We start from the raw sequence: 12942 nt of genomic DNA on the forward strand, positions 1-12942 counted from the left end.
TTCTCCAGGCAAAAACACTGGAGTGGGTTGCTATTTCCTTCTCCAATGAATGAAATGGAAAAGTGAAAGTGAAGTCGCTCAGTTGTGTCCGACTCTTAGCGACCCCATGGACTGCAGCCTACCAGTCTCCTCCATCCATGGGATTTTCCAGGCAAGAGTACTGGAGTGGGTCAATGGACATCAGTTAGAGCTAACTCCAGGAGAAAGTGAAGGACAGGGAAGGCTGGCGTGCTGCAGTCCATGGGGTCACAAAGAGTCAGAGATGACTGAGCAACAGAACAACAATCAGAATCTTGGCCAACTTCTTTGTAGAAAGTGATAAACTGATTCTAAAATTCTTATGAAATTGCAATGGATCCAGAATAGTCAAAATAATCTTTTAAAAGAACAAAGTAGGAGGACTTACATTTCTCAATACAAAGCAAGTATTACCGACGTGGGTTCTTGGACCCTTTAATCCATAAGAATTGAGGTCAGATGAGAAATTCAGGCTTTATTGGGACTTGTGCTGGAGCAGGAGGAGGGAGCAAAAACAAGTAACAAGTTAACAACTAACCCTAACCCTACCTACTCCCTTAAATGGAGTACGGGTGCAGTGGTGAGCTGATCCCTCAAGTGGAGGGAGGGTGGGGGAAGATCAGTGGTGCTCAGACACAGAACAACTAGACATCAAAATGAGAAACCCACAGAAGACATTTACAACAAAACTAGGAGACAAGGTACCTCTGCGTGCCCCAAGATACAAACATCCGCACAGGAGAACTGAGAGAGAAGCTGACAGAACAAGTAAAGGGGTCCTCCTGGAAGTTGATGGATGACTCCCGAGCAGAATTGTTTCAAAGGATTTGGTTTAAAGGTCTAACATTATTTGCAAATTTTCTTTAACAGAGGTCCTAGGCAAATAAAAGCCAACCTGCATTCCAGCTCTGTGTAGCTTTGTATTGGGCTAGTGGTATAGAACCCTCTTGCCAATGCTGGAGATGAAAGAGGCATGGGTTCGATCCCTGGGTCAGGAAGATCCTCTGAAGGAGGGCAACCCACTCCAGTATTCTTGCCTGGAGAATCCCATGGACAGAGGAGCCTGGGGGGCTACATGGGGTCACAAAGAGACACAACTGAAGTGACTTAATGTGCGTGCATACATAGCATGCATTGTATCCCTAAAGTCCCCATGGAACTTCCTAGTGGTCCAGTGGTTAGGACTCCACGCTTTCACTGCTGAGTGTCCAGGTTCAAACGCTGGTTGGGGAACTGGGATCCTGAAAGCAGCACCACTCAGCCAAAATAACTAACCAACCAAACAAAAAGACTCTGATGCTGGGAGGGATTGGGGGCAGAAGGAGAAGAGGACGACAGAGGATGAGATGGCTGGATGGCATCACTGACTCGATGGACAAGAGTTTGAGTGAACTCTGGGAGTTGGTGATGGACAGGGAGGCCTGGTGTGCTGCAATTCATGGGGTCGCAAAGAGTTGGACACGACTGAGCGACTAAACTGAACTGAACTGAACCAAACAAAAAAGTTAAAGTGGCTCTTCTTTCCTCCCTTTGTTCTTTCAGTCAGCCTGTGTCCTGTAATTTTTTTAAAAATTCCAACTCAAAATTCATCTCCTAAAGAAACCTTATAGGATTGGTCCTTCCAGGTTAATCCCTACTTGAGGATGACCCCCTCCAGTTCTCAGATGCCTAGTTTACAGGATACATTTCCTTGTGTTGAGGTTTTGTGCTTTTTCCAGGTGGGCCTGCCCAGTGAGTGCAGGTTTTCCTGGATAGGAGGCTGATTTCCCTGCATCACCCCAGGGTGACCAGGATGGGTTAAGTAGGACACAACAGGAAAGCTATTCTGATGCCTGTTCCTGCACAATCATGGGCAAGTGGGGACCATTCATATTCCACTTTAAGCAGTCTGCTTAGGGATATGTGATCTCTGATGGCTCATCAAAGTGCTCTGTCTTGTTTTAAAATGCTGAGAGGATCATTAAAGAAAACCACAGTGTCCTTTTTACCTACTCCTGAGGGAAGTATTGAAAGTATTGCGCTAGTAAACTTCCCAACTGCATTTCTGTTTGAAAACTTGTTTATAATTTAGAGAGCAAACTTATGTCTAGGTGAGCCAAAGTGACGTCCTGTGGTACATTTTCAGCAGCCCACTCAGAACATCATCGGTATTCCCCCAAAGGAATGAAGAGAGGTGGATATTTCGCAAACCCACTTGACCAAGCATATTTTACAAGGCTGTCCTCCCCCATAAAGGGTGATATAAGATACTAATTTGCGATTTAGATACTAATTAAGCAGTTGGGAATGGATCATCTTTTCCAAACAGTTAGGGAGATCTCCTTTCCATTTCAAACAGGTTTCACCTCTTCTCCTGGGAAAGAAAAAAACAATGATGGGTTATTAAACCCCACCCTTTTTTTGCAAGGCTTTTGAATTTTCACTCAAAATCATCTGGTATCACTATATAACCATGTAGTTAGAGTGCTTAAAAATTAATTGGACTTCTAATAGTGAACAGATTCACAGTAGATAAGGTGCCTGTTGAAAAGGCAAGGCATCTGCCTCTTAACTGCACATAATAATCGTCAAAAGCGGACTTTGTGAATTGTGATGTATGTCTGATGACTGCTTTTTATCTTCGCTGATGGGAAGTTAATTATTTAACACACCCCAGAGAAATCATCTTCTTTAACAGCCAATGCAAACTTCAGAAAATAACAAGTAAAAAACGTAATTTGCCTGTATCTGGCACTTCCCCCAAGTCCATTGGTTGGTAAGTATTCACTGGGCATTCACACTACAGCTGGCACGCATATTAACAACCAGAATTTATTACTTGCTCATCAGAAACCTGGCTCTAGTGGAGAGACGATATTACCAGTCAGATATACAAATCACAGTGTATGTTTCCCAAAGGACGCAGAGCGAGAACCTTAAGGAGACCCCAAAGGCAGTGTCTTTCTTCCCTCCCCTCAGCAACAAGAGCTCAGTAGGTCCTTCAGCAGATCCTTCACGTTCTACAGAAGTTTACAATTAAGCACTTTAAAAATGACTAGTCCCAGCAGCATAATCTACTTCTCAACCTGATCTTGGCTGATTTTCGGCAAAACCCTCTGCTCACATGCTCTGGGGCACATAAGCCAGGTGGAGGAGGGAGGTGCAGAGAGGAAAAGCTGTCACCTTGTAACAGGAAGAACACATCTGACTCCCTTTCAGATCTGTTTCTTTTACCTTAACCTTTGTATCCTTTTACCTTAACCTTTGTATCTGTTTGCAACAACCAATCCTTTGGATATAAAAAGAAAAAAAAAGTGTTAGTTGCTCAGTTGTGTCTGACTCTGTGACCCCATGGACTGTAGCCTACCAGGCTCCTTTGTCCACGGAATTTCCCAGGTAAGTGGAAAACCGACTGGAGTGGGTTGCCATTTCCTACTCCAGGGGATCTTTCCAACCCAGGGATGGAACCCGCATCTCCTGCATTGGCAGGCGGGTTCTTCACCACTCATTGAGCCATCAGGGAAGCATTGGCTTAATAAGAAAAGTAGCAGGAAGAAAAAGCAGGTGAAGTGCACAACGGTTGGAGGCCTGGCTTCTGCACTCTCAGATACATTGCTAGAGGCTTTCTTATCCAACATTATCTGCACCTTTTTTTCCTGCTCCTCCGGCCAAACAGGTTCCACTATGTCCTATAGAGTCCTTTCTCTCCCCAACGCCCCTGCCTGATGTGTGTGAGCAAAAACCTTACATGTGATTTCAAATTCAGCCCACATAGCCCTGGCTCTGCACAGCCTCCCTCTTGCTGTTCTCACCTGGAAGGGAAGGTGTGCTGGTCAAAAAACAGAAAAAGCCCTGATCTGTAGCAATTGCTCATTCACATGGGAATGAGCACACCACAGAAGAGTTGTGAACACTCAGCTTTCGGAGCCAGGAAGCTGTTCAGCCAATTAACTGGGCAAACCACACTCCCAGGGAGTGATGTCTCTTTCTTGTGAATGCCTTGGCCATTCATCTGCATTGTCCTGGTCCTCACCACTTTCTACCATGAAGTATGATGGATTCTGCATGCCTTCGCTCTCCTCCCCAAAAGCATCCCCTTGCCCCCCTCCCACCCCAGCTGTGTGGACACTGACAACTTTCAGAGCCTGTTTTCTGTCTATTAAGCACAGTCCCATCAGCAACCCTGTGTCTTGGGGCTGTTACAGAACTCGGGTGAGGTGACACATGCGAGCATCTCACATCACAGTCCCTGCCTGGCTCCTGGTGGACACCAAATAGACGGAGGTTTTCTACTCTTCTTGAAAAGTGTTGGTTGCTCAGTCATGTCCGACTTTGCGATCCCATGAACTGTAGCCTGCCAGGTTCCTCTGTCCATGGATTTCCCAGGCAAGAATACTAGAGTGGGTAGCCATTCCCTTCTCCAGGGTTTCTTCCCGACTCAGGAATCAAACCTGGGTATCCTGCATTACAGGCAGATTCTTTACCATCTGAGCCACCAGGGAAGCCCTACTCTTCTTAGTTGGTTTTTTTTTGTTTTTTTGTTTTTTGTTTTTTGTTTTTTTTGCTGCACTGGATCTTCCTTGCTTTGTACAGGCTTTCTCTGGTTGCAGTGAGCAAGGATTACTCTCTAGTTGCAGTGCGCAGGATTCTCATTTTGAGCATCACCAGCTCTAGGTACATAGGCTCAGGAGTTGTGGTGCATGGGCTGAGTTGCTCTGAGGCATGTTTAATCTTCCTGCAAAAGGAATCAAATGCATGCCCCCCTCCCCCCGGCAGACAGATCCTTTACCACTGAGCTACCAGGGAAGTCCCCTCTTCTTTGGCCTTTAACACTCTAGGACAGGAGTCCTGTTATGATTCATTTTTTAATCATCCCAAGTGTCAAGAACACTGCCTTGTAACTAAGTAGTCACTGTCAAAATATTCTTGTTGATGTATCCACTGAAAAAAAGGAGTAGCTGATAGCAAGGTTGAGGCAGGAAGGGGACCTGAGCATAGAACTCACTGGGGCAGAGGGCGTGGGCAGCCAGAAGAGGGAAGAGAAGCTCAGGGAAGTGACCTGCCCAAGCCCACAGTTTCCCTGAAGAGCCCGAGGTGGCGCCTTCTTCCCTGGAGCCTTCTCATCTCTGCTGGGCAAGCACTTACTGCTGCTTACTCCCAAATTCTGGCTTTGGTTGAGCGGAAAATCAGGGTCAGGGCCACCCACGACCTCCTGAGGGGTCGTAAGGACAGCAGTGGCTCATCTACATGTAGCTGTGATGGTGTTCCCATACACTTCATCCCTTGGGGCAGGAGACCTGTCAGCAGTGTCTGGTGGTAGAAAGGAGGCTTAGGTAAGAAAGCTGGATTTAGGGACTTTTGTGCATAGGTAGCATGTGTTTCACAATTTCTGGCCTGCTTGAACAGATAAATATATATCAATGAAATACCACCTACACCCAAAAAGCTTGGAATCCACCTACAGCTTCTATCTAATTTTGCCTTAGGGCAAATGTTAATCTTTTCTCATAGCTCATCTTTTATCTAAAAATCATGGAATTCCTACTGCTTAGGACAGGGAACTCTACTCAATATTCTTAATAATCTAAATGGGAAAAGAATCTGAAAAAGAATGGATATATGTCTGGTGGTGGTTTAGTCACTTAGTCGTGTCTGATTCTTTGCGACCTCATGGACTGTACCCTGCCAGGCTTCTCTGTCTATGGGCTTTTCCAGACAAGAATACTGGAGTGGGTTGCCATTTCCTCCTCACTCAGGGATTGAACCCATGTCTCCTGCATTGCAAGTGGATTCTTCACCACTGAGCCACCAGGAAGCCCTAGATACATGTCTATGTATAGCTAAATCTTGGCTGTACACCTGAAACTAAAACAGCATCGTAAGTCAACTATATTCCAATATAAAATAAAAAATTAGAAGAATAAAGTGATCACGGTAAATAAAAAAAGTAAAATAAAAATCATGAAATCATAGGATCAGAGGAGCTCAGGGCACTACATGTTCTAGATACATCTTTTCAAAAATTAGAGGTTTAACCCAAACTTAAAATGTTAATGATGAGGAAATAAAGTTGCTGTTGTTGTTGTTTAGGCACTAAGTTGCGTTGTACTCTTTTGACCCCAAGGAATGTAGCCTGCCAGGCTCCTCAGTCCATGGGATTTCCCAGGCAAGAACACTGGAGTGGGTTGCCATTTCCTTCTCCAGGGGATCTTCCCCACTCAGGGACGGAATTGGGGTTTTCTACTTGGCAGATGGATTCATTACTATGGAGTCAACAAGGAAAAAAGACTCCCAGACAAAGAGAAATTTGTCCTTGGCTGGTGTGCTTACCTGGAAGCCCACCCAGGGGGGGTCTCTGTCTGGCTCCAAATAAAGTGTCACCTGGCAGCCTTCTTGGATACTGGAATGGGTTGCGAGCGTGTTGAGGAGTGGGCGTCCTGACAGAAGGCCGCTTCAGATGTGAGTATCCTCCTCTGGGAAGAGGCTTAACGATTTTCCTCTTGTTCCACATTTCTCAAGGTTAATGGGGAGGCCTGGAACGGGGAAGGTTGTCTTACAATCAGAGAGTCATGGCATTTGTGCTGAGTAGCTAGAAAGATGTAACCAATTACTGCTTTGATTTATTGCTAATTGTGATGGTTATTTTTCTCGGAGGTTTATAACAAAGTTGAAGAAGGGCATTCGACTGTTTAGCAAAAGAGCCCAGCGTTCATAGAGGTTAGAAGCGCTGCGGGCCGCTCTGCAAGGTCTATAAGGTCAGCCTGCAGCCCCCGCACTTTGGGTCTCCCTCCGGGTCGCTCCAGTCCAGGTTTGGCTAAGGTCCGAGCGCACCTGTCTTCCCCCGCCAGGGGCCCAGCTCCCCGCGGGTCCAGGACTCCTTCGGCATCTGTGCGTCCTTGGGCACAGCTCCTCGCCGGGAGCAGACATGCAATACCCGCTTATGGAAGAAATGAGCCGGGACAGCGCGTGCATCCGTGTACTCTCGGCGCATAGCTATGGCTAGTGCACTCACTCTCCTGTAACGAGGCATCCGTTTTTCTGCAGGCAGACAGCGCGGTCCACTCTTTCCTTCCTAGTCTATCCTCACTGTACAACACTAGCACTACTTTTTAAAATAATAATAAACGCCTTATTTTTAAAAGAAAGACGTCCTAGCTGATCAGAGGGTAAAACGCACGGAGTCTGGACATCAGTGATATGTAGGGGACTAATCGTTGCCGCTGTTTCAGCTAAACAAGCCGGGAAAACAGGTAACTTTCAGAGTGAGCTGGTAAAGAACTCCAAACACCTGCCCAAATATAGCACAAATCAGCCCGGCAACCGCCTGGCGCGCTGGTACCCAGGTCTGAGGCGGACCGCCCACCGCGGCGTCCACGCTTTCTCTTGCGCATGCGCACGCGCCACCAGCTGGGGCCACCGCACTGCGCCTGCGGAGTGGGGCGGGGCGAACGCGGAGCATGCGCGCGGACCCCGCCGGCAGGAAGCGCGCGTGGGGCGGGGCGGGGCCTCCGGGCCGCCCCCGCCGCCGCGCTCGGAGTCGGGCGGCCGCAGCGCGCGGCCCGGGATGCTGAGCCAGCCGCTGCTTCGCCTAGTGTCCGCTGTCAGCCGCAGGAGGATGAAGCTGCTGCTGGGCATCGCGCTGCTCGCCTACGTGGCCTGTGAGTGCTTCGGCCATTCATTCCCGCCCGCGGCCTGCTCCCTCCCGCTCCGCGCGCGGCCGCCAGCCGAACAGCGGACCCTCGGCCCTCGGCCCCGCCGCACTCCGGGCTGCGGTCCACGGCTCCCGAGCGTGCGGCGCCGCCGGGCGGGACGCGGGGCTGTGAGGACGGTCTGCTGGCAGAGCCCCCATCGAGGCTGTCTGCTCCCAGGAAAATTACTGAGCGTTTGGCTGCTGGGAGCCCAGTGTGTCGCCCGACCCCGCCGGCCCGCGGCCGAGCCCAGGGGTCCTGGAGCCCACGGGTCTGATGCCCCGGGGTCCTGGCGCCCAAGTGTCTGTACGCCCCAGGGGGTCTCTTGGCGGGGGGGTCCCCGCGCCGAGTTGTCCGCTCCAGGGCTACTGGCGTCAAGTGTGGGGGGGGGTCCCCGAGCCCAGGTCTCCGCACGCCCCAGGGGTTCCCCGCGCCTGTGTTTTGAGGGTGCGGGTCGACCCAGAGCCGAGGCGCACCGCGGGGGGTGGGGGTGTCTCGGCGCCGCTCCATTTTGTGTGGTTCCCCTGTCATCACTCCCGGAGGCTGCGGGACAGAGGGCAGGAGGGGACACTTTGCTGGCAGGTGGTACACCCTGTGTCTTAGAGGCAGAAGCCGTCCCTTTAAAAAAAAAAAAAAAGAAACCTATTGGATGGGAATGTGTTTTCCTTGATGCTATTAATATTTCCCCAAGTACCAAAATTGGACCAAGTGTGAGCTTGTTTGAATCCTAGCCACGAGGCCGATCCACGCTGAGACGAAACACCTGCTCACCGGTTAAGTTACTGAGGTCTGACTTCCGAGTTGAGGGGGACCTGCAGACGTGGCTTCAGTTGAGCTCTAGGCAGATGCGCAGTCATTGAGACCTGGCCTGTCTGCAGCCCAGCTGGGGGCTGTTAGATGCAAGTATGCGGAGGAGGAAGATGGTTTCTGAAGTGTATGTCAGTCTTGAGTTAGGAAGCGGAGACCCCGAGGGGGAAGACTGCTTCAAGTTGTGTAATTCCTGTTAGGACTATAGTAACAATGTTCAAACTTGCTTCCAGTTTCCCCGTGTGTGGTGAGTCTGTTTCCTTGTCTCATTTAAGTATCTCAGCAGTCCGAGGAAATAGTTCCCATCATTATTCCCATTCTAGAGGTGAGTCTGTTAAGACCAAGAGAAATTAGGCAAATGATGATCACACAGGTTCTGAGAAGCTACAAAGACCAAGAATTTGAGCCCAGAAGGGCTGGGGACCTGGGACTGGAACCCAGGTCTGCCCGCAGGCTCCATGTTGATTTTGAGGCTTCTGCAGGTCAGAGGTCGTGGAATGTCCTTCACCATTCTGCAGATAAGGAAATCCTCCTGCGTCCTTACTTTTGTCTGCCAAGCCCTTGTCTTTGTCCCTGTGCTAGGTCCCAGGGATCCCCAAGGCTTGCAGAACACCTGGGCGGTGGTTCTCAACCTGCTGTGTGCATCGGAATCACCTGGAGGGCTTTCCAAACACAGGCTGCTGCCTCCCATCTCAAGCTTCTGATTCAGTAGGTCTGGGCTGTGGCCCAACTAATAGTTTCACCTCACATATTGTTGGTGTGTTCTGGGGACCCCCCACTTGAGAACCACTGGCTTGGATGGTGAGTTGGCCACAAATTAGATTCTCACCTAAATGAGGGTGAAACTACAAACTGGTAGGAAGGAAGGGAAGGAATGCATGAGGGCTCCTGACAGGGGCAACCAGCATGTTTTCTTGAGGAAGTGAGGCTTGAGCTGAGAAGTGAGGCACGTGTGGGAGTTAATGGGCTTCCGAGGTGGCGCTAGTGGTAAAGAACCCGCCTGCCAGTGCTGGAGACTTGGCTTCCATCCCTGGGTCAGGAAGATTCCCTGGAGGAGGCCATGGCAACCCACACCAGTATTCTTGCCTGGAGAATCCCATGGACAGAGGAGCCTGGCGGGCTACAGTCCATGGGGTCGCAGAGAGTGGGACGCCCTGTGGCATCCCGAGCAGGGCGTGTTCTAGGAATGCAGAGAATGGTGGCGGTGGGGAGGGGGGGACGCGGGGGTTGGAGCGTAAACATGAAGCGGTGATGTGGCTGACGGGCCTTGTGCCAGCTCACTCTATGGGTGAATTTAGCTGTGAGGTTTAAGATAGGTGTGCAGGCAGTGTCACTAATGGGCATGGGATGGTAACTCCAAGACACTTTACAGGAAAAGCGAGATGGCAACTCCTGACAGTGTCCGAGAGCGGTGATTTCTAGTCTTGGCTCTCCTTGTTAATGTAATAATCTTGTCTCCTTGTTTGAGAAAACTGTCCTGGCTGCCAAATGACACACAGCCCCTTCTGGAAAGTCTCTTCCTGGTCCTCTCAGGCTCTCTCCCATCTTCCTCTGTTTTTTGAGCTCATGAGGGCCCATCCTCCTCCCTGCTGGCACGTAACTCTTCAGTCCAGGGCCCAGGGCCTGAGCACGGCCAGCTTGTGCTGCCCTGGGTTCTTTGCCTACACGTGTTTTCTCCTATGGGATTCCAGTCCTTGTAGCCCTCAGGTCAGTGCTGGTCACTGGTCGGAGGAGCTCAGAGGCCTGATTGTCTGAGAGTCACACCAGCCTGCTCATAGGAATCCCTAGGCAGAGACTCAGCTGGAATTACCTGTAGTGTTTTTGACATGAGTACAGTTTAGAAAATCGGATTGCCTTTGCCTGGTTTCTTGGTGTCCCCAGGCATCTCTTCCCTGCCCAGGGGCAGGCGCTTCTCTTCTCTGAACTGATGATCTTGGTGTTTGTGCCATAGCATCCTATGCTTCCTAGTTTTTCGTTTGTAGATACTGTTGTATACCTTGTGACTTTCCCCTTTAGAAGGTGACTATTCTCTTTACTTTCCCCCCACCCGTGCTCACCCCCACATAGACTTAGTGTGATTTTGAGGAGGTCAGCATTTCATGTTTACACGTGTGACTAAATGTTGGAGGAGGAAATGACAGCCCACTCCAGTACTCTTGCCTGGAGAATCCTGTGGACGGAGGAGCCTGGCAGGCTACATCCATGGGTTCGCAAAGAGTCAGACACGACTGAGGGACTGAGTACAGCATTTGGTGTTCACAGTACGACTACATGTAATCAACATGAGCCAGGTTGTATGTCCATCAACTTTTATTCTTCCTGGAGCTGATGACTCTGCTCTGTAAACTCACTGGACTCCAGCGCTTGTCACCTGTGTCATCTCCCCCAAGATTTCCCCGAGGAGAGGCCCCTGGCCTCAGCTGCCCGGCTCTGTTGGCCTGGAGATCGCCTGTCCCCTGACTTACCTCACCTGATGTCAGGGAGGAGGATTGGCAGGTGTTGGCCATGCCTTCTCCGTCTTCACATTTTAAGTGATGGGCGGGTGGTGCAGAATTCTAGAAAAGGCCCCTCGAAGCCTCTCAGGCAAGTCTCCGTCCCTCCTGGGTCCAGGCTCCAGCCGGCACCCCTCTCTCTCTGCGACTTGATTTCTCCTGGGAGATCCTAGGTGCTGCTTCTGCCCTGGTGCCATCCTCCCACCACACACCTTGGCTTGGGCTTGGTCCCTCCTCACTCCGGTGGCCTCTCTTGGCCCATGTGCCCAGAGTGTGTCCTTGTGAATGGTATCCCTGTGGTGGATCACTGGCCTCCTTCAGGACCGCGGTGCTCACATGCAGAGCTCCTCCCAGAGTGAGGCCTCTGTGCTGGGGCCGGGGTGGAGGGTGGCAGGGAACCAGGTCCACGGATGCTGGTGACATGTGCCAGGCACCTCCAAGCCCTGGCCACCAAGGTCCTTGCTTTGCAATTCTGAAAACTTCTGAACTGCCCTTTGGCGACCCCCCTTCCTGGAACATTCTCCCACAGGTGTGGGGTTGCCAGGTCTCATCCATTTTGTTTCTTCACGTCTATCATTTTAGATTTTTGCTCAACTTTTCGGGAACTTTGTCATCTTTATAACCGAACTCTTCCAGTGATGTAAAACATTTGTTTTTGCTGTTATTTTTTGCTCATGAGACTTTTTTTTTTTTTCCTCTTAATTTAAAAAACTAAAGCATGTGGTCTTTGTTTCAGAGTCTTCTGCTTGGTGGTCCTTTGCTCCCTTTTCTTCCCATGGAGGGTCTCTTCCCTTTGGGGGGGTTGCTTTTTCCAGGGAGGGACCCTGGGCCATCTGCTCCATTTAAGCGGATCCTAGATGAGTGGAAGGCCGCCCACTGCCCCAGACCCTCAGCTGCCTCCCTTGTTGTTGGATCACTCAGCATCCCCTAGGGGCAGTGCCAGCTTCCCTGGACATCTCAGGGGCCCCAAGGGAGAGCTGCGGGGCTGAGTGGTACCCTAGTCATCTCCCCAGCTGACAGGGGCTTGCCTGCTGCAGATCCTCCATCCTACCCTCTGCAGAGATGGGACTGGGCAGGGCTGCAGCTGGCAGGTGCCCCATGTCCAGGTGTAGCAGGCAGGCTCCTTCTGCACCCTCCACAGGCTGCAGGTGCTCCACTCTTCTGTGCTGGTCCCAGGGCTCCTCCCCTTCTCCCTGTCTTGTCTCCCCTGTCCCTTATAAGGACACTGATCAGGGGATGGAGGGCCCAACAGGATAATTTAGGGTTATCTTTTGGTCTCAAGATGCTTAATTACACCTGCTGCTGCTGCTAAGTCACTTCATGTCCGACTCTGTGAGACCCCATAGATGGCAGCCCACCAGGCTCCCCTGTCCCTGGGATTCTCCAGGCAAGAACACTGGAGTGGGTTGCCATTTCCTTCTCCAATGCATGAAAGTAAAAAGTGAAAGTGAAGTCGCTCAGTCATGTCCAACCCTCAGCAACCCCATGGACTGCAGCCTTCCAGGCTCCTCCATAGGATTTTCCAGGCAAGAGTATTGGAGTGGGGTGCATTGCCTTCTCCATAATTACACCTGCTAAGACCCTTTTTCCAAATCAGATCCCCAGGTTCTAGGAATTAGGTTGTGGACATGTTTTGAGGACAACATCAATTTACACCCATCTTTTTTTTTTTAAATCACGGAGGACTCAGAGGTTCTCCCAGTCTTTGAGCACTCCCTTGATCTGCAGATGCTCTGTGCTCCTCCTGTGTTTTCCGTGCCCAGACCTGCAATCAGCCACTCCTCCAAGGTGCCCTGCTTCCTTCCAGTGGAGAGTGTGGACTCAAACTCAGGGTCTCAGCGCTGACTGAAGTGCCCTTAGTGGATGGAGCAGCCACTCTTCCAAGGCATTCTGCTTCCTTCCAGTGGAGAGTGTGGAGTAGAACTTGGGGTCTCAGCACTGGCTGAGGTGCCCTTAGT

The 12942-nt window shown here is 50.5% G+C and overlaps 1 protein-coding gene and 1 long non-coding RNA gene across 7 annotated transcripts in view; one reads left to right on the top strand and one right to left on the bottom strand.

Moving 5' to 3' along the window:
• Positions 1 to 215: 215 nt before the first annotated feature.
• LOC129623150 (uncharacterized) lies at positions 216 to 7346 on the bottom strand. Its single transcript, XR_008700385.1, has 3 exons — positions 6829 to 7346; positions 6328 to 6530; positions 216 to 2371 (listed from the first exon to the last, which is right to left on the bottom strand). It is a non-coding gene; the product is annotated as an uncharacterized LOC129623150 (long non-coding RNA).
• Positions 7347 to 7447: 101 nt separating this feature from the next.
• Positions 7448 to 12942, top strand: part of UXS1 (UDP-glucuronate decarboxylase 1) — a 56513-nt gene continuing 51018 nt past the window's right edge. For 2 of the 6 annotated variants that reach the window (XM_055540260.1, XM_055540261.1), the window contains exons 1-2: positions 7531 to 7655; positions 9075 to 9200. Coding sequence is in view for 4 of the 6 variants with exons in the window: in XM_055540256.1 (XP_055396231.1) it covers positions 7562 to 7655 (94 nt within the window). In the remaining 2 variants the exon portion in view is untranslated. Of the gene's footprint in view, positions 7656 to 8297; positions 8740 to 9074; positions 9201 to 12942 lie in introns of those variants that run through there. The other 4 variants (XM_055540258.1, XM_055540259.1, XM_055540256.1 and 1 more) reach the window with 3 other exon arrangements.

Source organism: Bubalus kerabau, chromosome 11 (assembly GCF_029407905.1).
Source record: "Bubalus kerabau isolate K-KA32 ecotype Philippines breed swamp buffalo chromosome 11, PCC_UOA_SB_1v2, whole genome shotgun sequence".
NCBI classification, from domain to species: Eukaryota; Metazoa; Chordata; class Mammalia; order Artiodactyla; family Bovidae; genus Bubalus; species Bubalus kerabau.